The sequence below is a fragment of the Esox lucius genome, chromosome 20 (genome assembly GCF_011004845.1).
Source record: "Esox lucius isolate fEsoLuc1 chromosome 20, fEsoLuc1.pri, whole genome shotgun sequence".
Taxonomy (NCBI): domain Eukaryota; kingdom Metazoa; phylum Chordata; class Actinopteri; order Esociformes; family Esocidae; genus Esox; species Esox lucius.
Genome location: NC_047588.1, coordinates 30,515,112 through 30,540,698, shown reverse-complemented (window position 1 = coordinate 30,540,698; position 25,587 = coordinate 30,515,112). Strand labels below are relative to the sequence as shown.

The 25,587-nt window shown below is 44.8% G+C and overlaps 3 protein-coding genes across 5 annotated transcripts; 2 read left to right on the top strand and 1 right to left on the bottom strand.

The window, feature by feature from the left end:
* rbm12ba (RNA binding motif protein 12Ba) lies at window positions 1–2,964 on the bottom strand. 2 transcript variants are annotated; one of them, XM_010884721.5, is made up of 2 exons: window positions 2,584–2,964; window positions 1–2,296 (listed from the first exon to the last, which is right to left on the bottom strand). In XM_010884721.5, exons 1-2 carry the CDS (start codon window positions 2,590–2,592, stop codon window positions 614–616), a joined length of 1,692 nt encoding a protein of 563 aa, XP_010883023.4. In that variant the 5' UTR covers window positions 2,593–2,964; the 3' UTR covers window positions 1–613. The 2 variants fall into 2 exon arrangements, with proteins under 2 accessions (XP_010883023.4, XP_010883022.4); XM_010884720.5 differs by having other exon boundaries at window positions 2–2,350; window positions 2,584–2,963.
* A 1,210-nt stretch (window positions 2,965–4,174) lies between these two features.
* tmem67 (transmembrane protein 67) lies at window positions 4,175–16,845 on the top strand. Of its 2 annotated transcripts, XM_020040740.3 has the most exons (29): window positions 4,175–4,389; window positions 4,566–4,654; window positions 4,811–4,901; window positions 5,030–5,129; window positions 5,280–5,346; window positions 5,492–5,569; window positions 6,122–6,184; window positions 6,319–6,473; window positions 6,623–6,731; window positions 6,816–6,902; window positions 7,076–7,141; window positions 7,229–7,382; window positions 8,143–8,263; window positions 8,396–8,501; window positions 8,588–8,644; window positions 9,126–9,224; window positions 9,359–9,457; window positions 9,575–9,583; window positions 9,735–9,824; window positions 9,912–10,011; window positions 13,897–14,036; window positions 14,299–14,439; window positions 14,535–14,615; window positions 14,987–15,103; window positions 15,180–15,296; window positions 15,492–15,599; window positions 15,735–15,837; window positions 16,109–16,251; window positions 16,337–16,845. In XM_020040740.3, exons 1-29 carry the CDS (start codon window positions 4,197–4,199, stop codon window positions 16,415–16,417), a joined length of 2,964 nt encoding a protein of 987 aa, XP_019896299.1. In that variant the 5' UTR covers window positions 4,175–4,196; the 3' UTR covers window positions 16,418–16,845. The 2 variants fall into 2 exon arrangements, with proteins under 2 accessions (XP_019896299.1, XP_010883024.1); XM_010884722.4 differs by lacking the exon at window positions 9,575–9,583.
* Window positions 16,846–17,829: 984 nt separating this feature from the next.
* On the top strand, window positions 17,830–23,014 carry pdp1 (pyruvate dehyrogenase phosphatase catalytic subunit 1). Its single transcript, XM_010884723.5, has 9 exons — window positions 17,830–18,444; window positions 19,385–19,660; window positions 19,756–19,923; window positions 20,122–20,333; window positions 20,443–20,524; window positions 20,624–20,718; window positions 20,893–21,061; window positions 21,168–21,386; window positions 21,543–23,014. The coding sequence occupies exons 1-9, from the start codon at window positions 18,202–18,204 to the stop codon at window positions 21,921–21,923; spliced, it is 1,845 nt and encodes a 614-aa protein (XP_010883025.2). The 5' UTR covers window positions 17,830–18,201; the 3' UTR covers window positions 21,924–23,014.
* Window positions 23,015–25,587: the final 2,573 nt, after the last annotated feature.

Here is a 25,587-nt window from a genome sequence, read left to right as displayed (position 1 = left end):
ATAATGTACAGTCCAATGAGTTTTATTAATTTTAACAAAAATACTGAAAACATTTTGAAAACAAAGGTTATTTCTTTGTAATCATGTGATTGACTCATTAGTTGAAAGAATTGTGGAGAAGGTGAACATAAAGCCCTTAATCCTCACCCTGTCTATAATCTAAAGCATTACTTTTTTTTAACATTTTCCCACAGTTGCCAAACTTGAAACGTCCATTGAAATTTTGCAAACCTGTAGATTAAGATAAGATGCACACATGCATTGGTATTATATAAATGAGGGATCTGTGTGCCATGTCATTTTCTTAAAATGAATCTGTAACAGTCTATTGATATTCAATCAGATGTATATCCAGTGAAGTGCTGTCTAAACATAACTCGATGACTGGAAAAAAGTTACACAGTTATAGTTTCAACACTTCATACCAAAGACATTTTTATGTTTATATGCCAAATCCAACGATTCCCTATTTACCACACTGCAATCTTTTTTTAATGAGTTTGTAATGGTCTTTCAGGTGGCAACCTGTCCCACATATAGGGTCCATTATGTCCACAGAGTCATGTTGCTATGACCACATCTGTACCCAGTCATTACAGGAAAGTGCTTTTCCTCACGAATACTTTTCCAAGATGTCCTCCATCTGCTGGACGCTGATGCAGCGGAGTAGCACTCGAGTGCCCATGTATACCGTGCCATTTAGTTTTGTGGCAAGTCTGGCAAAATCCTCTGTTTTAAACTGAACCACCGCTTCGCCGATACTGTTGCCTTCTTGGTCACATAGTAGATGTATGACATTTTCAGCCAGAGGGAGATTTTGGAAAAAATCTTTTATGTAAATTTTTGTTATATCGGAGTGGAGATTTCGCATGTAAACACATGTCTGTTCTGTGGGTAATTGTCTCCCCCTGGGCCCATCAATCAACATTTTGTCTTTGTTTAGCTTGGACACAGCTGGGGAGGTCTTGGGGTTGTCTGGGAATCTTTCAGTTGACAGCAAGGTTTGCATCTCTTCCTTGGTGACTGTGGAGACGTCTATGACCCCAGAGCCAACATGGCATCCGTTGAGGTACAAAGCATAAACATAATCTTCACTTTGGTCAAACACTACAAACGCTGTATCTGTCCTTTGACTCTCCTTATCCAGCAAGTACACTATTTTGCTATTCGCAATGTGTGGACAGCCAAACAATTCCTTTATCTCACTCTTAGCTATTGTTGGTGATAGATTTTTGACCATGACACAGAACTCCACACTAGGCGGAAGAGCCTCACAGGATCTTGGCCTCTTAGGTGATACTGACAGCGATCGGTCCTCGGAGCACCTCTTGGCCCACATCCTGGGCTTGAGTTCCTTGTCAAGCTCGTACAAGCTTTGTCTCTTTGTTCTGTGTGAGGGCCTTGCCCTTTTGGAGGCCCTTTCCCTTGATTGTGACGAGGGTCCAGATTGACAAATTGTATTTGAGGATATTTCTTGTGGATTGAACAAGGTATTGGCTCTCTGGGCTGTGGGCCTATAGACAGGGTTTTCTAAGGGGTCATATGAAGGGTTCTGACACTGCTGAATAGCATAGCTCCACATTTCCTCAGAGGACCCGCGAACCTGCACAGTGACTGAGCCGAGTTGCTGGTGGTTGAAGCTCAGAGCATCACATGCATCCTGGGCATGTGCAAACTTCACCAAGCAGCCATGGCTAACACCCAGCTTCACGTTTGCTATTACATCCTGAACGAACAGACCTTTGAAGAAGTGGCAGATCTCCTGCTTGGTGACAGTATCTGGAAGGCCAAACAGCCTGACATAGCTTGGCTTTGAGCAGCAAGTGTCCTCTCGTTTCCCAAACTCTCCTACAGTGACGGCTGTGCTATCCCTCTGGCTCAAAGGGCTAGGTGCTGCTGCTTCCACTTTGGTGTGCTCTGCGAGCCGATTAGATGGCAGTCCTTGGATTGCAGAAACAACCCCGATCAGCTGGGCTGTGGCAGGGTCAGGCAAGGGCATTGCCAGGGATGGCAAAGACTTCCTCTCAGGTAAAAACGGTGGAAGGAGCTTCTCCTTAAGTAGCTTGGACTTAAGTTTTCGTTGCAGCTCTGCAATGCTACTAACATGAAGAGTCACAGGAGATCCTCGAAGCAGGTTTCCAGACCGCCGCATTGCAAGCTGAGCATCTTTCTCTGTAGTGAACACAATGAATGCTTCACCACGGTGTTCTCCTATAATATATACACCGCCATCTGGGATGTACAAGCTGGTAAAGAAACTCCGTATGTCTTCAGTCCCAGCCTCTATGTTCAGTCCCTGTAACCGAAGTATTATGATCATATTTCTCCTCTTTAATCCGCTATCAGGTGTCTGGAAACATACAACAAACAGATTCTGAATTATTTAATAAATTCACAGTCCAGTCACAAATTGCAAACTTTTGAATGGTAACATTATAATCAGTTAGGAAAGTCCAAATTAATATACCGTCAATTAAACTTGCTTGTTAGCGGATGAACGCCAGCGTGGGTCGTTTTTTTAAATTATTTAATAATTATGACAAACAAACGGTTGGCTTGATTAAAAAGATTCAAATTACTCACCGAATACATAGCCCAAAAACTTTGGTTTCTTTGTAATTGAACTCGTTATATAACTTATTTGTATTACGGCAAAGCGCAATTCAACTTGTTCTGGCTTTTTCTAAACGAGCACACTCGCGCCTCATAAGGAGAAGCCGTTTTTCACCCCATAAATCCTCTTCTTCTTTTCTCTGGGGTAAATGGCGGATAGCATTAAACTTTTAGATGCATACCGCCACCTACTGAACAAGAGTGTGTAACATCATTTCATTCGTACAGCTCTTAGATTTTACCTGCTAGCCTTGTATTTCATAAGAAAGTAAAAAGTGCCTCCCTGACGACTCTGATTTCCCCTCCCTCTGTTCCCAGAATTCCTAACAGATTCCACTCTCCGCCCACCCCTTTAACTTCATAACACAATTTCTCTCTTTCCTCTTCATACCTGGACAATGCAACGTGTTCTGTATTTTCTTTAACTCTACAGTTGTCACATTTATCACTACTGTTGAAATAAATGAAGTTTAAATAATGCTGATTTAATAACCATGTATTCTTATGTTTTTGTTTTATTAAATTGTATGCTGCAGCCAGGTTAGGGAAATATGATTGAATACAATAACCATCAAAGTTTAAAACTCCATACATTACACTCAGCCACACTCACTCAAACTTCAATGAAACTGCCCCCTATACAGCAGGAAGAGACCTTCTGTCTCCAATCCCCTGATGTTCTAGTCTAGGTTAGGACAACAGAATGTATTTTACTGTAACCTGATTAATTTACTCACAAGAGTGAAAAGTAACCGCCACTGTGGCGGGAGAATCAAAACCGATCTTCATTCGGGGCGAATATTTTGTGGAATCTCGAGGGTTAAGCAAATATTTGACCGCTGCAGTGTATTTCATGTATTTTGACTTACAATTTTCTATTAATAAATCTTTGTGCTACATTTTCATTCGGACCGAAGCCTCATCCTTCAGATTCAGATACACGTAAAATTCTTAACATTACCCCTTTTCCCCAGTATAAACATAGTGCCATTTAGTCCTGTGTGGTCTATAAATCCTCGATCGTGTGGATGATATCATAGGGACGTTGACATGCTCAACACTTGCGTAAAAGCAGTCTTAGAACAGCGCTTGTGCAGGGCTTGAACTCAAAGGCCTTTGATATAGTTTTGTTTTCACAAAAAAGTCTCAAGGGTCAGTTTGCCACTGTCCCATGATTGTATTTATGAGCCTCTCAGCTAACAGATATTAGGTAGAGTCTAGTTTTTGCATTTATATTTCCAGAAACAAAACTAAAGTTCACAGGAAACTAAAGACGAAGTTTCACTACTCCCATTTCATGTTACCCCAACCCTAGTTCGTCGAATCTGCTTCCAAGCATTCAAGGACAATGTTGCACCCATAGACATAATAAAGATGATTATGTCTATGGTTGCACCTCTTGGTTTAAAATATCTGTTCACCAGCGCAATGCAATTACACCCAGCTGTAGCTGGACCCTCCTCGCGCAATGGGGGAGGGGAGGGAAACAGTCACGAGCAGACATGAACCCGCACGAGCACATGCCTAAAGCCAGAAGGGGTTATGGGTAAAATAACAGGAAGTCAGTTATTGTAGTCTCTACCATGGCGACGGCGACGCTACTGTTGCCCATCTGTGGAGTGGCACTATTTCTGTCAATGCTAGTAAACCCATGTTACTCCCAGCAGTTTGCGATTTCGTTTCAGCGTCCTGCAGATTGCGACGTAGAACATTTCTATGATATTTCCAGTCTGTCCTGTGTGAAATGCGGACCAAACCAGAGGCGAAGTGCAACTGGTGCGTATACCACTTGTTTCTGTTGTTGCCAGTTGCTATGACTAGCTCTAGCTAAAAGTAGGCTCGTCCGCTCTAGTCCGTGTTTGTTCTAGATAAAAACGTGTTTACAACTTCCCGTGCATATATAGAATCGGCGTATATCATCTCGCTTAACCTATAACTCCCTCCTCCTTTAGGCTTTTCTTGTGATTGTGTGACTGGTTATAGAGTTCTCGCCACCAACGGAGCTTCCATCACCTGTCAGCAGTGTCCACCAGAAAAACCTGTATGTTCTGATTCTGTGTTCTTTCTCTGTACTACTACACAAAACATCACACCATGTACATTCTCTTATTGCTCATTGACCAGTTCAAACGTCTCATGTCAATGCAGAATGTCCTTGGAACTGTTTTACCGTGTGTTTTACCTATTTTTCCTTAAGGCAGTAACAGAGGATGGCTATGGGTGTATTCGCTGTCCCGGCATTCTGACTGAGCAAGGAACCTGTCAGTGTCCACCAGGAAATATACTGGGCAAGTAATGCTTGAATTTGTATTGGTTTAGATACGAGTTGAAGGGGCCACATCTATAGGAGAATGGGTGGCATTAGTGTGTATCGTGCACTGCTTTGAGATACTGATTCTGTATTGTGGTTTTCTAGTGGAGAGGGATGTCCAAGGGAACCCACTTGAACAGGCTAGGTGTGAGGTGTGTAATGGCACTGACCCCGCCCTGTCATCCCCCAACAACTACGGAGACAGGTACCAGACACCAGACCAGCCAAGTCCTCTTGCTGTACAACTGACATTTCTGCTCTAAAATGTCACATCTGGATTTCAGACTGGTTTGTATTCTGCTCCTTTAGCATTTAAAGGCCCGTCTGTCTGCCTCTGCTCTTTTGTCTCTCTCAGGTGTGAGAGATGTCAGACTTCCTTCATTAACACCTCTCAGTCCTGTGTGTGTGGCTCCAACATCCTGGTGAGGCAGTCCTCTATGCTAAACATGCATGTTCGGCGTAAGAGTTCAGAAAAGAAGCGCACTCTGAGCCTCATTTGATAGGACATAGTTGAAGGCTAATGTCCAGGCAACATTAGTGTATCACATAAGTCATGTTCCTTTACAGGCCGGGGGTTTGTGTTTCCCTCCCAACAACCTACCTGTCCCTACAGCTATCAACCCAAACGTCAACTATGCAGAGTTGGTGAGTCGAAACAACATAAGTGACTCAGACATAATTATGTAGCTTTGATGTGACTTGGCTGTGTGTGGGTCCTGTTTATTTCTGTTGGTTGAGAAGGCTGCATACAATGCCAGGGTTATGGGTTTGATTTAACCAGGGGAGGGGTAGTTCTTACACATTCTCCAATAATTACACAGTCTTTTATGCCAGAACACATAGGAGGCAGTCAGTGATCTCAGCCAACCATTACACAGTCTATTATCCTCCAATCAGGAAGGTTTATCCTACATGGTCCACTTGTATGGTCCAACCTCCCCTATGGTCCATGGGTATATCAATAGAATCTAAGGAAGCAGGAAGTGTGGACTAAGTGTGTGGGACCTATCTATAAAGGCCACCACATCTTATCTATTGTCTGTTGTTCAGCATAAGTCAGCACTTATGCATTGTGTTATGTTTCTCATGCCCATATTCTATCAGTCTTCCCTACTGAAAGTCGCTCTGGTTAAGAACATATCCCATATGATTTAAAATGTAAATATGACATTATAACTCTCTGGTATTTTCCTGTAGACCATCCCTGTTCAGTCTGCATGGTTCTACAAGAACCTCTACTCTTCAGCAGCTGCCTGCTTGGTAAATGATACCTCCTCTTACACACCTTCTCACGCATTTGTTCCTGGAAAATGTGTGCCTGTGTGTTTGTGTGTGTTTTTCGGACTTTCAGGGGATCTCTAAGACGATTGCGTGTTTGTGTGCGTGTCGTCCAGGTGTACACTAACCTGACAGCGTGTCAAGCACTGGGGAACATGTGTGTGATGAACATGCACTCCTTCAGCAGCGTGGCCAACGATGCCTGCGGTCTGTACAACACCATCTTCAGAGCTACCGCTGCCCTGGGCTCTACGCAGGACATTTCCTACTGGTAACCCCAGCTCTGTTTCCTGGCCCCTGTAATCCCTCTCTGGCCTGTAACACCATCCAAGAAGAACCAATGCTGCTTTGAAAATCGCTTTTTTTCTGCCGGAGTTGTTCAGTCAATGGTGTTGTCCGTTCCTGCCCCGGTGACTCTAGGAGAGCCAATCTGCCGTGGCTTTACTACGGCGACCAGCCGGGACTTGCCAATCGTGTGCTGCAGACTGATCCCCTCCCTACTGGGTTCAGCTTCAAGGGACTGAACAGGGTGAGTTACAGCCGGTGAAAAAACTCTTATCACCACGACATCCATGATGATGCCTGCTTTTCTAGCGGATGACATCTCTTCCAGAATGCCGACGTGAACCTGGTGGCTGCTGTCTACAGTGCCAGGGGAGACTTCCTCCAGTGGGAGACAGTGGGAGGAAACAACCTACAGGTAAAACCTTAGAATGCATAATGGGTCAGTGCCTACTGAAACCTACTCCGGCATTGCCACTCTTTTCATTGAGTATCGCATTTATTCACGTTCATATTGACCTCCAAGCTGAGACGCATGTGAAACGACCAGTGTCAGTTGTTTCATTGTGACCAATGTGTCTGTTCCTCCAGCTCTGTCCAGACAGTCCCAGCAGACAGAAAGCTGCCTACGTCTTTGGCACGGCCTACCAGGAGACTGTGAGTGTCTGTCTCTGTCTCAAGACTTTTGGGTTTTATCGTGGTTGCAGAGTTGTATATCTGACTCATGTGTGTGTGTGTGTGTAGTGTGTTCTCTCCGTAGCAGACCTCTTGCATATGTACACTGAGCCTCTGTTTTATGATGTGTTTGTGGATCTGAGCCAAGGGAAAGACAGGAGACTACTCCCTCTCCCCACATGCAACCTCAACCAACAATACAATGGGAAGTTCATCAACCGGGGTGAGTCAAGAAAAAACCGAGACGGATGCTAATTGAGGAGTCAATTAAGGGTTGAAATGTATAATTGAGGTCATTGTTATGGTTAGCTTATTTTTTTATTGAGGTTTACATTTGGGCTAAATTAAGGGAGAGGGGGAAAAAAGTCAAACAATTGTCTCCACAATGGAGAGAACAAGACATGGAGCCAGGCAAGCCTAGTCAGGCTGGCCTGAAATTGGAAGGGATCAATGTTGATGCTCTCACTGGATTTGAGCCTGGGTCTCCCATGTGAGAGGCAGTGTCTTTAACCACTACACCACAAAGCTACTGATATGCTGAGTGTCAGTATAGTCTTGACATGAGATCATTTTGAGGATTTCGCAAGACGCTGTAAAGCATTTTGTTGATCTGTCTAGTGTTTCTTATGGAGTTGACTTCCACCACAAATGGCATCTATGAACTGCATGGCTTTTGCCACTGGCTGTTTTAACAGCTTATTAGCCAGTAGCCTCAAGTACTTCAAAAATCCACCAGAAATAGTTGCAATATAACCGTAAACTGTTTTATTTTAGGCTTACTATAATGTTGTGGCCACAGTTTTTGCCTATCCTGAACAAATGCTGATGCGTCATTATCTCACACTATGGAGGGGTTCGAACACTGGTCCCCTGCGTGGGAGTCCGTGTCTCTAACCACTGCACTATTTAACAAGGGTCCCTGACTCACTCACTCAGTCAGTATCTTTTTTTCTGTTTGTGTGTGTGTGTGTGTGTGTGTGTAGGAAACAAGAACGACTGGTACCTATCGAGGCGTGTGTTACTGGTGGACACTCTGAGTGGGAGAGAGAAGAGCCTAAGCTCTCTGCCAAAGGTCATGCGCATCGCCAGCAGCATCAGGATTGGGTGAGTTACATACACCTATACACACACGTGTGCACACGCACACACACACACACACACGCACTCACTCACAAACACGCCCCTGTCTGCATGGTGGGGACGTGGTTTGTCATGTGCCATATATTTGGCCTGTAGGTTCCAGCTGGTTCCGGGGACTCAGAAGGGCCAGGTGTTCCCTCCCCTCCTGACAGTGTCCTACTCCGACATCCTCATCACTGACCCGAACACACAGAGCGTCTCTGTGAGTAACACGCACCGCGCAGCCAATCTCACTACACGCACACTCACGCACACACCTAAGCCCAGTGTTACTTCCGTGTGTTGTAGGTGTCATTCGCTGTCTATTACGAGATGGACCAGACTGAGGCTCGTGTTAAGACAGATGTGAGTAACATTGGTTTGTTTTCAGCAATACTTGGCTGTGTTCACCAGACGAGGGAAGTTACTCATTAACACCTAAATCTACAAATTTTACCTGTTAACACAGGTCTTAATTTGGAACTTCCCTGAACTGGTGAACGCAGCCAAGTGCCTTTACACCTCTAGGTCCTAGATTGTGTCAGGTAATGCTGTAGTGATTGTGTGTATAGTGACGAAGATGAGGGTTATTATGTTGTGCCTCTTAAACCACCATGTCTCAGACATGTACCCAGGTGGACGTGACCTTTTCTTAAAACCAGGTAAAGCAGCCAGCAAGGTACTGCTCCCTGTCAGAGGTCATATGGAGAAGGTGCTTTCTGTGTCCTCACAGTGTCCCATTATCTGTGATCGCGGAAATATTTCAATCCTCCTCTACTTTAATATGATTTGTGGATTAAAATGAAATGAAAATCTAAAGTGTGTCTGTGTGTACGCACGCGTGCAGATTGCCCTAGGTGTATTGGGTGGCGTTTCTGTTCTGTACTCCCTTGTGAAGACTGCTAGCTGGAAGAGAAGGATTGGCTCTCCTCTCATTGGCATGGAGGTACTGAACCTTTGACCTGTGACCTCAAGTCCTGGTTTAGCTGTACATCCTATTGAACATGTCATGTTTTTCCTGACCTCTCTTTCTAGCTATTGTCTATATTTTTTCATGTCTCTCTCTTGCCTCTCTTTCAGACCGTATTGAAGTTCCTGTTGTTCTACGCTGGTGATCTGGCTAACGTCTTCTTTGTCATCACTATGGGAACAGGCCTGTACTGGCTGATCTTTTACAAGGTGGGCAGAGACCCCCACGCCCACACAACTTTACCTCTGTCCTGTCTTTCGTTCAAACTCTTTAGGATTTTATTCAAGTTTTTTCTTCTCCTTTCTTTTCTTGGGCTGTACACCCAGACAGTGGAGGCAAGTCTATCTCTTCTCCCCCCCCCTCCTTGTCCTTTCCTCTTTCTCCAGTGTTCTATGTTAGTACAATATTTACATTACAGCACACTAGCATTATAAAGACTGTGTGTGTGCGTGTGCGTGTGTGTGTGCGTGTGTGTGTCCACTCTAGGCCCAGCATTTTGTCTCAGTTCTGCTGCCGTTGCCAGGTCAGCAAGAAGAGAGGTTTATAACGTATGTGGGCTGTGCTTTCGCTCTCAAGGTAAGCCCATGGCATCTTCCTGACAGCATATGCCGGGTGTGTGTTTCTGTGTGTCTGTCTAAAGTGGTTTCCTTTCCGCGACTCCAGACTGTGCAGTTTCTCCATAAGCTCATTCTGCAGCTGTCAGTGGATATCTTCTTCATTGACTGGGAGAGACCGCGTGGCAACGCCAACAAGCTCGTCCAGGGTACGTAATAAAGCAAGCAAGTTTGTTTATATAGCACAGTTCATACATCGAAGCAATTCAATGTGCTTTACAAAGAAAAAGAAAAATATAAAAATACAATAACATAAAAACAAATACTCGAATGAAAACATCAAGACAAATGAAAACATCATAATAAGAAAAAATACAATAAGAAAACATATTAAGATTAAAAATGGGATAAAAACATAGGAAGCTATAAGACTGAACAGTGTGGTTAAGTTTAAGTGCTCAGTCAGAGGCACGTGAGAAGAGAAGTGTTTTTAACCTGGATTTAAAAATGGATATGTTTGGGGCACGTCTAAGATCTTCTGGTAGTTTATTCCAGTTGTGTGCAGCATAAGTGCTAAACGCAGCTTCTCCATATTTAGTTTGTCTCTGGGTTCTACTAGCTGACCTGTGTTCATGGATCTAAGGGCCCTGTTCTGTTAATACTCAGTAAACATGTCAGAAATGTATTCGGGCCCTAAACCATTCAGTGATTTATAGACTAAATGCACCACAATCTGTTCTGTAACTGACTGGAAGCCAATGCAAAGATTTAAGAACTGGAGTGATGTGCTCTGTTCTCTTGGTCCTGGTAAACATTGTAGCAGCATTCTGAATGAGCTGCTGTTTTACAGTCTTTTTCGGGAGTCCAGATAAAAGTATGGATGAGCTTCTCTTGGTCTTTTTGGGACACCAAGCCTTTGATTCTGGCTATATTTTTAGATGATAGAATGCTGTTTTGGTGACTGCTTTGATATGATTTAAATGTGAGGTCTGATCAGAACACCAAGATTACACACTTGATCCCTGGTTTTAAGGGCCCGAGAATCCAGCACTTTACTAATAGTTGTTCTTTTATTTTTGTTGACAAACACAATGATCTCAGTTTTATCTTGGTTTAATTGAAGACAATTTTGGTTCATCCAGGTATTTATGTGCTCTATACAGTGACACAGAGAGTCTATTGAGATGTTGTCATATGGTTTGAGAGCCATATATATGAGTATCATTGGCATAGCTGTGGTAGTTAATGATGTTGTTCTGTAGAATTTGGCCCAGAGGTAGCATATAGAGATTGAACAGAAGCGGTGGAGTACTGAACCCTGTGGAACTCCGCATGTCATAGCCACCCTATCAGATTCATGATTACCAATGGTGACAAAGTAACTCCGGCCATCTAGATAAGATCTGAACCAATCAAGGACTGTCCCGGAGAGTCCTACCCAATTCTCCAGCCTATCTAGAAGTGTTATATGACCTACAGTGTCAAATGCTGCACTGAGAACTAATAGAACCAGAACTGTTATTTTATCAGAATCAGTATTCAGCCGTATATCATTTAAAACTTTAATCAGGGCCATTTCAGTTCTGTGGTAAGGTCGGAAACCTGACTGAAATATGTCTAAGAGACCGCTTGAGGTCACAAAATTGCTGAGTTGATTGAAAACAACCTCCTCAATGATCTTGGCTATTAAAGGGAGATTTGATACAGGTCTATAGTTGTTCAGTATAGATGCATCTAGTGCTCTCTTTTTTAATAGTGGCTTAATGGCAGCTGTTTTTAGAGACGTTGGGAAAATGCCTGATTGCAGACAGCTATTAACTATTTGCTGTAGGTCCTTTGTTATAGAGTTAATATAAAAAAGTCTAATGGCAGTGCGTCGAGACAGCAAGTGGAAGCTATAAGATGTTGAACTGTTTCTTCTAGGGGTTTTTGATCAATTGTGTGACGGTGAGGTGACGGACAAGTGTCCTTGTTAGATTGTGTAGTTCTGATGGTCAGTCTAATACTTCACTAAAGAAACATGCAAATTAATTACATTTCACAGTGGACATGAGTTCTGATGCCAACTGATTTATTGGGTTTGTAAGCTTGTTGACATGACAAATAGAGTGCGGGTATTGTTGATATTCTTGTTGATCATTCCCGATAAATGTTCCTGTCTGGCCCTGCTTAACTCATAGCTGAAGCTACCAAGGCTTTGTTTATCGATGTCATAGTGCATTAGAAGTTTAGTTTTCCTCCACTTACGTTCCGCTTTCCTACATTCTCTTTTCTTCCCGTCATGGTGGTTCTCCATGGTCAGGGCGCTTCCCGTCATGGTGGTTCTCCATGGTCAGGGCGCTTCCCGTCATGGTGGTTCTCCATGGTCAGGGCGCTTCCCATCATGGTGGTTCTCCATGGTCAGGGCGCTTCCCGTCATGGTGGTTCTCCATGGTCAGGGCTCTTACCGTCATGGTGGTTCTCCATGGTCAGGGCGCTTACCGTCATGGTGGTTCTCCATGGTCAGGGCGCTTCCCGTCATGGTGGTTCTCCATGGTCAGGGCGCTTCCCGTCATGGTGGTTCTCCATGGTTAGGGCGCTTCCCGTCATGGTGGTTCTCCATGGTTAGGGCGCTTCCCGTCATGGTGGTTCTCCATGGTCAGGGCGCTTCCCGTCATGGTGGTTCTCCATGGTGTTTTCTGTTTGCTCAGTTTTCTTTACCTTTACCGGTACAATCCATGACATTCAATATTTTGGCATTAGAATTATCCAGGAGTACATCAACTGATTTAGCACTTATTGTTGGAGAGATCGCTATGGAGTCCATGTACTGAGCATTGGTACTGTTAGATGCATGCTTCAAATCTGGTGTGAGGACAAATCTTAGTGACTCAGAGTTGCCTTAATATTAAAGTTCATTTGAGCATGACATGCAATCTTCATGTACATGGGTTCACTGCAACACCGCACAGGGTAAGCAGAGAGAACTAACTATCGTTGACAAATGTCTTCTTTTATACATTCTGACGTGGTACTTCCTGCTCCCTGCAGGCCTATCAGAATGGGGCTGAACGCGGTTTAGACTTGTTCAGCTTATCGCTGGCGCACAGGCTGGTCCGCAGCCTCCAGGCCCACTCCATCTGTCCGGCGTGTCCGACGAGTCTGTTTTCTTGAAGATTATCTGTTCTCACCCCTGTGTTCTGCAACCAAAGTTTCTGTTCCTGTTATCTTAATTCAGGCACGATCAGTTCCTCGTACTCCTGTGGTTAAATTAAAAGAACACAACACCCTTGATCTGTGCTCGATAGTCTAATACCACCCGCGCCCAAGCTTAACAGCAGCTCTTCTTTTTTAGCTACAACATGTTTTTCACTTCTTGCGTTGTAGTTTCTGCTTAAGCATAGATCTGAGCAGCAACAACATATCATGGGCACAACAACACACAAATACACGCACACCAAACAAGGACAACAACTGCGATTGAAAATATATCCCCACAGTACTCTCATTAATGTACCTTTTCTTAACAGAAACCGAGTTTACTGGAACATTCGAGGTGATAGGTGATTCAAAAGACACAGAAATAATCAGACAGGGCCAAGTCTTTAACCCTGACAGAGGAAATAACCCAATCTAGAATGTGGCCTTCAGTGTGTGTACGCCCTTTCACATGTTGAGTCAGATCAAAAGTGTCAAGTAGTGCAAAAAGTTATTTGGCATTATTTTCTATACTATTATCTATGTGGATGTTAAAATCCCCTGTAATAATAAACAAGTTATAATCAAGTGATATAACAGTTGTTCAGCAAAATTATCAATAAAATTTGCAGAATATAGTGGAGGTCTATAAATGGTTTTGCTTAGAACTAGCTCACTGATTGGTGAGTGTGGTGGAGGGGGGAGGGTGAGTGTGGTGGGGGGAGGGGGAGTGTGGTAGAGGGGGGAGGGGTGTGTGATTGAGGTGGGGGGGGGTTGTTGTGCCCCCGTTTGGGACAAGGACAACCTCTGGAAGCATTGGGTGATTTTATGATGTTTGGATGAACCCCACAACTATTTCTGTTTTTGCCCTCTGTCTTTCTGAATGAGATGTGAGACGTGTTCCTACTGTTTGTCAGGTAATGGTGAGGCGAAGCGGGACCACTCTCCAGTCAGCATCTGGAGGACCTACTTTGTGGCCAATGAGTGGAATGAGATCCAGACCGTACGCAAGATCAGCCCCACCTTCCAGGTCATGGCTGTCCTCTTCCTACTGGAGGTACAGACACATTCCTCTTCCTGCTGGGGGTACAGACACATTCCTCTTCCTGCTGGGGCTACAGACACATTCCTCTTCCTACTGGGAGTATCAATATATAAACATAACCTATAAAAGGGCCATATCTGAGGCATGTATTATATTAATAACAGAAATACAGTTGACAGTTGAAAACCTGAGGTCCCACCAAAAGCTATGGCGTACACAGCTGTTAATGTAACAGAACAGGATTATTCACATTTCCATGCCCCATTCTGTCCAGGTGGTTGGGTTTTCTAGTCTGGCCCTGAGGGACCCATGGTCAGACCTGCAGCGCTCCCCTCAGTCCTACTCCCCTCCCTACAGCCTGATACTGCGCTATGGACTGGCCGCCACCCTCTGGGTCTGCATGGGACTGCTGCAAGTAAGTACCAGACATTCAGCAGGTCAGACGTCTCCAGACTATGTCCTCGGACAGGGTTTCTAACTGTATCTCTGTGTTTGACTTTCTTAATGTAGATGGTTTTCTTCACGGTGTTCCATGAGCGCTTTGTGGAGGATAAAATCCGTCAGTTTGTGGATCTTTGCTCAATCAGCAATGTGAGTTTCTCTCCTGTGTGTGCGCGTGTGTGTAACTATACTTGTGAGAACAAGTCCTCAATAGTGAAATTAAGACCTTTTGCCAAAAAATTATAATAATTAGAAAATACTGTTTATAGGATTGGGATTGAGTTTAGGGTCTGGGGTTAGAGTTGGGAATTGAGGTTAGGTTTAGATCAAGGGTTAGGATTAGGGTTTTCGAGTTACGTTTAGGGAAAACTGAACTATGACTATAACATTTCTCCCTAAATGTCTTCAAGTATAATATAGCAAGTGTGTGTGCATCAGTTCTCCTGCACATTTTGTTAACATTTAATGAGCTCATAATCGAATCAATCGCTTATTGAAACCGCATTTTCCTTCTGTCGTAGATCTCGGTGCTGCTGCTGTCCCACAGGTGTTTTGGGTACTATATCCATGGGCGCTCCGTCCACGGCCACGCTGACACCAACATGGAGGAGATGAACACCAACCTGAAGAGAGAGGCCGTATGTATACAAAGAAGAGAGAGTATATTTAGCTGTTCTATGGCCGTCTGATCAACCCCTCTCTCTCCCCCTTCAGGAGTCTCTGTGTGGTCAGAGAGGTCTTCTTCCCAACACAGACACTCAGACCTTCCAGGTCTCTATCACCAGCCGACTACGCCAGCAATACGACCGCATCCTGGAGCCTCTGAGCAGGGTGTGTGTCTGTGTGTGTTTGCGCCTGTGTTTGTGTGTGTGTGCATGTGCGTCCGTGCGTCCATTGGTTGTTTTAATGTCGTCGTCATAATCAGCAATAGAGAGAGTCATTCTGTTCTACACAATGCGTTTCTGTATTCTGTTACGTTGTACTGCATTGAGCGTGGCTGTCTCTTCATGTGTCTGCCTCCATCAGAGGAATGGACCGTCGCGGCTGGTAGATGCAGCCTCGGGACACCCCTTTGACCAGAGCACCAGAGCCTACAACACCATGAACCGTTTCCTAGGATCTGTCATTGACCATGTGAGATATCAATACATTTACATACGACACCATGATGTACACCATTGTACCATGTATGAACACACTAACACAAACACACTGTGACTGACATCCAGGGACCTGTCACATATATGTGCTTTGTTTGTGTGCCTGTAGGCCCATCGCGACATGGAATACATTGTGAGAGACAAACTGTTTTTTGAGAGAGTCATAGGGATGGAGTTCATGGAGCCCATGGACAAGAGCATCTTCTATAATGGTAAGTCTCTCTACTCGGTGTCCTGCAGGATGGTGAGTCTTCTCGTTTTTATTTTGTACACAGGTGACCGTTTCAAACAGCAGTATGGTCTATGCTAGGTTGTAAAATTCCAGACTTTTCCAAAATGTTCCAGAAATCCTGTTTGAAGGATTCTGTTTATCCTTATTCCCTCATTTAAAAAAAAAAGAAACAGGATTAATTTGTCAACCCTTTCCTGGACCAGCCTCTGCACCTGTATGACCAGAACTATGTATGTCTTCATCTCTCACAGATGACTCTCATTCATTCAGTGACATCCTGTTCTATGGGAATGAAGCTACTCTGCTGATATTCGACACGCTCTTCTTCTGTGTGGTCGACTTGGGAGCACAGAGCTTTGTACTAGCAGCCATACTCACGTACGCACAGCAACTGGTCAGTATTTGATGTTTGTACTGGCTTGGGTTTGTCTGTGTTAATTGTGTAATAATAAAAAACACTTTCGGTTTCTCTTTGTCAGCTCTTCCGATTGATCCGTGACACTGTTGGGCGGAGAAACCTGGCAAACAAGACCTTGGTGGACAAGAGATTTCTTATATAGTTACTGTTGTCTGAGTATTACATAGATGACACTAGATTAGAAATGCGCCTGGCTTGTTAAAGAGCACGTTTTAAAACGTTGGGATGAAGTATCCGTGTACAGGCAGGGGGATTGAATGCTGGGACAGGGGAACCAGCCTTCAGTTCACTTTTAAAGTTCACAAGTGCTTAAGTTACAGTTCCAATATACCATTTCATAGCTGCTGTGTAAAGAGGTTCCTTTCTGGTTCAGGTTATCTGCGGCAAAATCTAGTGTTTTCCCCCTGTGGAAGTGGTGGTTTGTGTCATCCGCGATGCTATGCCTTGTTAGTGACAGGCTCTGCCTTGGCAGCTGTGTAAGAGTAGTATAAATGTTTTTGTTGACAATTTGGCAGCCTCCAAATGAAATGTATTTATACTTGTGCTTTTTATTGTATTTATTTTTTGTTTTTTTGGGGGGGGGTTAAAGATTTTTTTTAAACAGTCTTGATCATGTAAATCTTTTGATTTTGTTTCTGTCACCTTTTTACCAATTAAAAAATCGAATTCAGAATCAGTCTTTCGCATTCTCAATCATTGGTTCTTGTATGAAATAAGAGTCTCACAAACAGTTGGCAGTACAATTAAATAATGGAAAAATGAGACATCCAACTTCAGTTTTATATTCAATGAATTGAAGAGACAATAGCTTCCATCTCACCAGTGTTTATGGAAATGGAGCGCATGCAATGACGGACATATCTGTGTTAAACGGTCACGTATTCATTCACAGGTTAAAGGTTGGAAACCATCCATCTGTATTAATGGTGGTACTGGCATTTTCACTGACAATATGTTGTGCCAGTAAAAAATAAAATAAAAACACTCCTGCTGAATTGTAATTGTACCTTATGGTGCTATAAAACTACACAGCTCTTCTCCTGTCAGGGCTGCAGCCATGTAGTACCATTACATTACCCTAAATATTTGTTCACCTGATTTACAAAATGTTACTGGGTTAACGTCCAATAGGGACCAGTTTCTTGTAAGCAACATAAAAAAAACTCACAAAAATGTAAAAATAAAGGAGGACAACGAATTAATTTAAAACTGATATAAATCCTCCAAGGGGAGGACTGACGATTGACTGGAGGAGGGCTGACTACTGACAACGGTAGGTTTGACGATTGACAAGGGGAGTGCTGACGATTGACTGGAGGAGGACTGACGATTGACAACGGTAGGTTTGACGATTGACAAGGGGAGTGCTGACGATTGACTGGAGGAGGACTGGCGATTGACAAGGGGAGTGCTGACGATTGACTGGAGGAGGACTGGCGATTGACAAGGGGAGGGCTGACGATTGACCAGGGGAGGGCTGAAGCTTAAACGGGTGTTGACAAGGGGAGAGCGGATACTTGACCAAGGGAGGGGTGACGTTTGACCGGGGAGGGCTGATTACTGAGGAGGAATGATAATGTTCCTAATATGGATGCTGTACTTGTCATTTTTTATCAAACTTCCAGGACTGTACAGGGAACGAAAAAAACAGTTTGCAGTAGCAAGGACCAGGGCGGTGTTGGTCTTACGCATGATGGGGAGGTGGAAGCACAGTGATGGTTACTTATATTATGGATTTTACAATACTGATCATCAGAGTTGATTTTACAGCAGTTTATAAAATGTAAAGACCAAACTAACAAGAAAACCAGGAAGCTGCATATCATTGTAAATGTGCCCGAACGATTTTTAGACATCCAGGATTTAACAGCTGAGAAATTACAAGGAATAGCTGAAGATGTTTGCTTTTCCCAGGCCCGAGAGCTGATGTGGAGATCTCAGGAAGGAAATAAGAATAGTAATCCAGTAGTGGGCAGTGATACACCATTTGAGAATGTAGTCCACTTTGAAACCCTACCGAGGAAGAAAGGTCAGGGAGGCAGCCCGTTTCCAAAACGAATCCATTCGGTCATCCGGTGCCGAACACGCCTACAGCGGGCGTATGGGCCAGATAATATAATTCCCTCATGCGTAGCATGCGAAAACAAAACTGAAAATCCTGAGAATAAGGTTGGTATCTACCAAAATGTGCTTGGCTTAGAGCGTTTTACATGCTACGTTTGTATTCTATGTTTTTCTACATGCATATGTTTTAGTTTTCTCTCGTTAGATTTCTTCCCTGTCTTACATGTTTGTACAAGGACTGAATGAGGAGTGGTATTTTTGGCTGCCTGGCGGTGACGCATAGCTAGCTACATCAAGTCCTATTAGCCAGACCTTGCTATAGCAGCACCTTAGTATCGACTCGGCAAATTCATGCATAGCCCATTGAGCTGGTTTCAGTTAGAGTTGCGTTTGGAATGGTTAACTATCGAACTGTGTTTTAGATACCGATGTTGCCTCAATCAATGTACAAAGAACGAAGAGTCAACATTGTCTGAACTGAACAGTAATACATTTTGCTAAACAATATGGCAACTTCTGCATCAGCGAGTCAGTCCCAGCCAGTGGTGGGCCGTGGTTAACGTTACAGAATGAACACATTTGCGGTATTTCTACTACTGAGTAGTTCGCCGCAACTCATACTCTTTTTACCGCACAATTTAGCGGCAATTATTGTCCCATCTCTCTACAAAAAGTTACAGTAGATAGATTAATAATTGCGTAATGAAGAGGCAGCGAGAGGGATAGTTTATTCGCGCCTCGAGAGAATCTAGTTCAGTAGGACAAGTCAGACTCATTTCACATGACTATTTATAATGTAGCGTGTCAGTATTCAGTAAGCTAATTGTGGCTGACCGCTGTAGAGGTGCAAGTGTCATTTATGGAGCAACATACCTTGCAGGCCAGTGCTAGAGTCTGATGGAGTATTGTGCAGCATACAATTGTTCCAATGCCCCCTCTCAGTAAGTATATTTAAAAACCCTCTATCACAGATGGTTGACTAGTAATGTCCTTGGATCCATGACCCCTCATTCACTGCATGTAAATCCATCTGTATCTTATGTAGGTGTGTGTTGGTGGTGGAGTGTGCCCAGGGTGTGCTGCCACCATGCCCGTGACATCACAGCTGTTCAGAAGCCTGCCTCGGGCAAGGCTCTGGGGTCCCTCCCTATTACCGTGTCAACCCCAGGTGCCCTGCTGCCCTTTGTCCAATCAGCGCGCCTCGTCATGGCCGCCAGCCTTTCCCAAACGCGGTTACAGGCGGAGCCCTGGCCTGCAGAGTTACAACCTCAGCCCCCCTCAGGTCAACTCCATCCTCAAGGCCAACGAGTACAGCTTCAAGGTAAGGAGGAGGGGGGTCGGTAAACCCCCCCCACCAAGCACGGCTTGAGGACTGCTGAGACCGTGACCGTGTGTTTGTGTGCACTTGGGTTATAGGTCCCGGAGTTTGACGGTAAGAACGTGTCGACGGTAATGGGGTTCGACAGTAACCAGCTGCCTGCCAATGCGCCCATCGAGGACCGCCGCAGCGCCGCCACATGTCTGCAGACGCGGGGGATGTTGCTGGGGGTTTTTGATGGCCATGCCGGCTGTGCTTGTGCCCAGGTGCGGGTTTCATTTCTGTATCTGCAAGCCAGATTTCATGTGCAGTTTAATTATCTACCTAAAAGTCACAGTCTCGCCCTAAGCTGTGTCATCATGAGACCTGGGTTCAAATCCTGCTGGGGGGGGGGGGGCATAATATATCACAAGATTATGGATGAAAGCCAGACTGAAAGAACCATCCACCTGTCTCTTTCTCAGGCGCTGAGCGAGAGGCTGTTCTATTACATAGCCATGTCGCTGATGCCCCATGAGACCCTGTGTGAGCTGGAGACTGCTGTGGAGGCCGGCAGGGCTCTCAGTCCCATCCTGCAGTGGCACAAACACCCAAACGACTACTTCACCCGGGAGGCACAGACACTCTACTTCAACAGCCTGAGAACATACTGGCAGGAACTCATCGACCTCAGCAGGTACACGCACAAACCGCAACCGCCGTGCCTCAGGAGGTATGGGAGAACGAGGATCCATCAAGTGATGTTGTTTATCGTTGTTGACCGAGCATTGTGCTTGTCCTTCCAGTCCAGGGGAGAGCCTCGGGCCCCGAGAGGCCTTGTTGACTGCCTTTAAGAGGCTGGACAGTGACCTCTCCCTGGAGGCTCAGGTTGGAGACCCGCGGCCCTCTGTCTGTCAATGTCTTTGTGTTGCCATAGTGACCGGCCACAGGTGTGTGTGGTGCTGATCCATGTCCTGTGTTCTACAGGTGGGCGACACCAATTCCTTCCTCCACCACTGGGTTCTGAGAGTGGCCTTCTCTGGAGCGACGGCCTGTGTGGCTCACATTGATGGAAATGACCTGTACGTCCTCCAGTAGTATTCACTGTCCCCCTCTTCTCGGCTCCCATAGGAATTGTCCGGGCCCGGGTTTTCCAAAAACATCTTAAGCCTAAATTCTGTGCTGTATGGAAACCGGGGCCGTGGTCTCTCCATGTCTGCTCCGTCGGTCTCTGACTAATGACTGTGGTTCTGTAGGTATATAGCAAACACTGGCGATGGCCGGGCTGTCCTGGGGGTCCAGGAGGAAGATGGTTCATTCAGCGTCCACACGCTCTCCAATGACCACAACGCTCAGAACGAGAAGGAGGTGGCCCGCATTCAGGGGGAGCACCCGCCGTCCGAGAGGAGCACAGTAGTGCGGCAGGTGAGCGCTGTTCAGCGTGGGGAGGGCTTCGCACACAATAAGTGGCGGCTGGTCGCACACAATAAGTCTAAAACGCGCTCGTGCCCCCCCCCCCCCTCCGGGTCAGGACCGGCTGCTGGGCCTGCTGATGCCTTTCCGGGCCTTCGGGGACGTGAAGTTCAAGTGGAGCATTGACTTGCAGCGGGCGGTGTTGGAGTCGGGACCGGACCAGCTCCACGAGAACGAGCACACCAAGTTCATCCCTCCCAACTACCACACTCCCCCGTACCTCACAGCCGAGCCGGAGATTACCCACCACCGCCTACGACCCCAGGACAGATTCCTGGTGAGACGACCGATCAGCGGATTGATTGATAACAGTTGGTCTTCATTCAGTTCAGTTATGCTCTGCAGCCGAAAACCTGGATTGTGTTTTGCGGAAGGGTACCTATGTCTGAGGTAGAGGTTGCTTATTACGGCTCTTTGTCTCTCCTCCCCGCAGGTTCTGGGCACAGATGGACTGTGGGAGACTCTTCACCGGCAGGAAGTGGTCCGGATCGTAGGGGAGTATCTCACAGGAGTCCATCAGCGGCAGCCCCTCACAGTGGGGGGCTACCATGTTACCCTGGGACAGATGCACGGGCTGCTGGCCGAGAGGAAGGCCAGAGCCTCCTTAGTGTTCCAGGACCAGAACGCTGCCACCCACCTGATCCGCCACGCGGTGGGCAACAATGAGTTTGGAGCAATAGACCACGAGACCCTGTCCAAGATGCTGTCTCTGCCTGAGGAACTGGCCCGCATGTACCGCGATGACATCACCATCATCATCACCCAGTTCAACCCTCACGTGATTGGACACCAGCGCCAGGGGGAGAAGTCCTGAGCCAACCCAGTCTATGAGAGGGGGAGTGCAGACATGAACAGGAAGTTTACTTTTTAAAGAGGAAGAAGGGGGAAAAAAAACTGATTTGAGGACTTGCTAAAGACCCACCGTTTAGGTCTATCCTTTAATTTACCCAACGCACAAGAGACTCGCACAAGACTGTTTATGGATTGTCAGTGAAGAGGTGTGTTCAATCATGTGTACTGATACACATGTGAGCAAACGGTCCTGGTTACATTTACTAAAGAATATAGATAATTTGAAATGCTTTCTGAACCTCAAGGCACATTGGGTCTTTTTAGAGTATAGGTCTTGAAATATTCAATGGATATTGGATGACGTTGCCAACCTGCCCCATGCTTTTCTGTGCATGGAATCTGTACAGTCTCTGTCCAAAGGAGGCGTTCGTGCCAAGAGTTTGAAGCATCACAACTAACATCACAGCTGTCTGAGCATTGCATAAATGATGCAGTGGCAGTCTTGCCTTCTTAGTTGAGATGAGACTATTTCAGATGCCCCGCACACTACCATATCGCAGCTGTGGCTCTACGGTGTGCAGTTGCCGCATCTACTCTGCTTTAGATCTGCAACTGGCCTCCATTCTGGCTCTATAACATGGTTCTGCTGTTACATAGCAGTCTGTCTGTGTTCTATCGTAGATCAGGATGTTTTATTATTTTTAAATTACAAGTTAATTACAGATTGGCCGCGAAGAGCTTCCAGACATTTGTTTTGCACATGTTTTTTTGAAAAATATTTTTTTATCTTGATAACAAAGCAAATGGTTTTGTTGTCAATCATGGAAAGGAAAGAGGATTAGCTACCTGACAGTATAATGCAGCACTCCAGGTTTAATGTAACCTGCTTTTTTTATTGCATTATTCTGTTTCCCTCAGGTGGCATATAGTTAAGTTGTTAGCATTGGGCTAGTAACTGAAAGGTCACTGGTTTGAATCCCCAAGTCAACATGGTGGAGGAAAAAATCAATTCTGTTGTGCCCTCATGCAAGGCACTTCAACTGAATCTGTCATTTGCAGAAAGTCCTAAAGACCCCAGAATAATAAATGAACAAGTGTGTATTTTATAACATCTCTATTTGCTCTTGTTTTTCATTGTAAATCATTGCTAGCCTGGGTAGCCCAATTTGCTTCTGTTACAATCTTCTGCCATGTCATGCCAAACCTCCAGGAGTTGCAAAAGCAGTGGCTCACTTAGGGCTCAATTCACTCCAACCCACACTGCCGTATTTATGCAGTTGCTCTTTCCAATGGTCAAATTAACTCTAACTGGTTTTGGGTGCTATCCTGATTGCTACCAGGGTGACCGCTTCAAATGTCTGCATTCAATTTGCAGAATTAGAAGTGTCCGGGCACGGGATGACTATTCTAAATGAAAACACTGTAAAGATTGCTTTGATGGATTTGACTGAATCCCAGCCTTAGTCATTGTTGGTAGGACACTAACCATGCTGTTTTGGCAGTACAGTAGGCTCTTATAAGCCAAATAAGGGTTGTGTATGATATGAGGTTGTATATCCTCTGGGTGGTGTATATTTAGGAAAAGTGAAAATGTAATGCTGAAGGTCATTGTCTGTCTGGACTCAGGGCTGAAAACAAAAGGTTATTTATGCAGCTTTTAATGTCACAGGTATTTATCCACATATATGTGACTGGTATGTACTGTATCTATATTGTTTTAAGCTGTAAAGTTTTGTAGTTGTTTTAATAAAACAATCAATACTTAAAACGCCTATTAACAATAGTCATTCAGGACTGCGATTCTCCAACCTCTCTTCAGGGACTTTTAGCCATTCTGTGTATTTGAACTATTCCAGAACTTGCACACTAGACGCAACTTGTCCTAATTATTAAACCTTTGAATAGCTGAATGTGGTGAGCTGAATTATGGCTCCAACACACTTGAATTATCCAGAGTTCACGGAGGAAAGATTTTAAAACCACCGATGTAGCAGATTGCTTTAAGCCGGATGACTTAGAATTGGTGCTTTACATTTGGTTTTGCCCGTCTTTTGGTATTGCTGCCGGGCTATGCACTTCTTGCGGTTCCTCTTTAAGTCTTCCGCCACAGCCCTGGAATGTGGTAAGACCAGACTATGTCCGCAGTGCTCTCAGAAGGTCAGTCCACTCAGAGGTCAGCCAGCGAGGTCTCAAGTTTCACTGCAGTGTGTGTGTGTGTGTGTGTGTGTCTGAGGTCAGGTTAGGTCAGCGTAAGATTCTCTGACAGATTCTTCTAGTCACACGCGCGGCAACAGCAGACAAGTCAGTGCAGTTACAGCTCAGCCTCTTTCCAAACCACTCGGCAGATAGTACAACTACAATGCCCTATTGATTTTAGGTTTAATTTGTGTACGCCTGAATCAGAGTTACAGTGGCTCTCAAAGGATTTTACACCCTTTGGACTTTTCACATTTTGTTGCGACATTAAATCAAAATTAATTTAATTAGTTTTTGCCACAGATCTGTACTAAAAAGACCATGTCAAAGTGAAAAATAAAATCTGGAAATTGTTCTAAATATCAAATATAAAACAGAAAATAATTGACTGCATAGTCTGAGGTTCCCAGGCTAGGGGTCGTGACCCCATGTGTGGTCACATGATATGAAAATGGGGTCGGGGGTTTTACAACTCTCCTAGCCTAAAAAAAAACAAAAACAAATGTATACATTTTCTTCGCATTGGTTGAATGTTTAGATATCGGAATGGGGCCGTTGGCCAAAAAAGTTTGGGAACCCCTGGCGTAAGTATTCACGCTCTTTGCTATAACACACCTGAACTAACTGTGTTGAAACCATTTGTCTTTAGAAGTCATGTAATTGGTTAAATTGAGTTCACCTGTGTACAATTACGGTGTTTCACATTATTTCAGGTTAAACACGCCTGTCTCTGTGAGGCCCCACAATTGGTTAGAATAATTCCTAACAAAAATACATCAAGAAGAGGAAGGAAAATTCAAAGCAAAATCCTGAACAGGGATCTTCTAAAGCTCTAATAAGGGGTGGGATAGAAGAACATTTCCATTGAATATCACTCAGAGGAGAGCAAAGTCTATCATTAAGAAATAGAGAGAACACAACTGAATCAGTCTGGAACAGGCCATCCACAAAAATGAAGTATCGAGGCAAGAAGGGCACTCTTCAGGGAGGCCACCAAGAGGCCCGTGGCAACTCCAAATGAGTTCCAGTCTTCCAGGGCAGAGCTGGGAGACACTGTGGGTACTGCAACAACAGCCTGGGTGATTGACAAAAGTGGCCTCCATGGGAGAGCGGCAAAAAGAACACAACTCATAGCAAATCTCAACTAGAGGCGTGTGGGAGACAAGTTGCTAAGCAACATTTGGAAAATTAGCCACTAGATGGCCCTAGTTGTCTGAGTACAGAACTGCTCTCACTAAGACAAGAGTAGCCAGCCCCCAAACGATGTCCTACCCTATTTCTGAGGAGACATAACACGTGTTTTGATAGGGGTTATGTGTTCATAATGTCCCGCTGGCATCTATTAAGTCAGATTGTGTTTGGAAAGGAAAGGTGTTTTAGGGGGCATTTTGTTTGATCAGGTGTTATTGGACTGTTTTTGTTACATGATTATTTTTTTATCAAGGTGACGGTAACCATCAATTCTGATCTCTACTCCTCACATGAGTCTG

Bases quoted from the DNA above. Each gene is read 5' to 3' on its own strand.
- tmem67 (XM_020040740.3), top strand. From the start codon at position 4,197: ATGGCGACGGCGACGCTACTGTTGCCCATCTGTGGAGTGGCACTATTT. The intron at 7,142-7,228 runs GTGAGTGTCTGT...GTGTGTGTGTAG, and splicing joins GCACGGCCTACCAGGAGACT to TGTGTTCTCTCCGTAGCAGA. The intron at 8,502-8,587 runs GTGAGTAACACG...CGTGTGTTGTAG, and splicing joins CGAACACACAGAGCGTCTCT to GTGTCATTCGCTGTCTATTA.
- pdp1 (XM_010884723.5), top strand. From the start codon at position 18,202: ATGTGGAGATCTCAGGAAGGAAATAAGAATAGTAATCCAGTAGTGGGC. The intron at 20,525-20,623 runs GTTGGAGACCCG...TGTGTTCTACAG, and splicing joins ACCTCTCCCTGGAGGCTCAG to GTGGGCGACACCAATTCCTT. The intron at 21,387-21,542 runs GTGAGACGACCG...TCCTCCCCGCAG, and splicing joins GACCCCAGGACAGATTCCTG to GTTCTGGGCACAGATGGACT.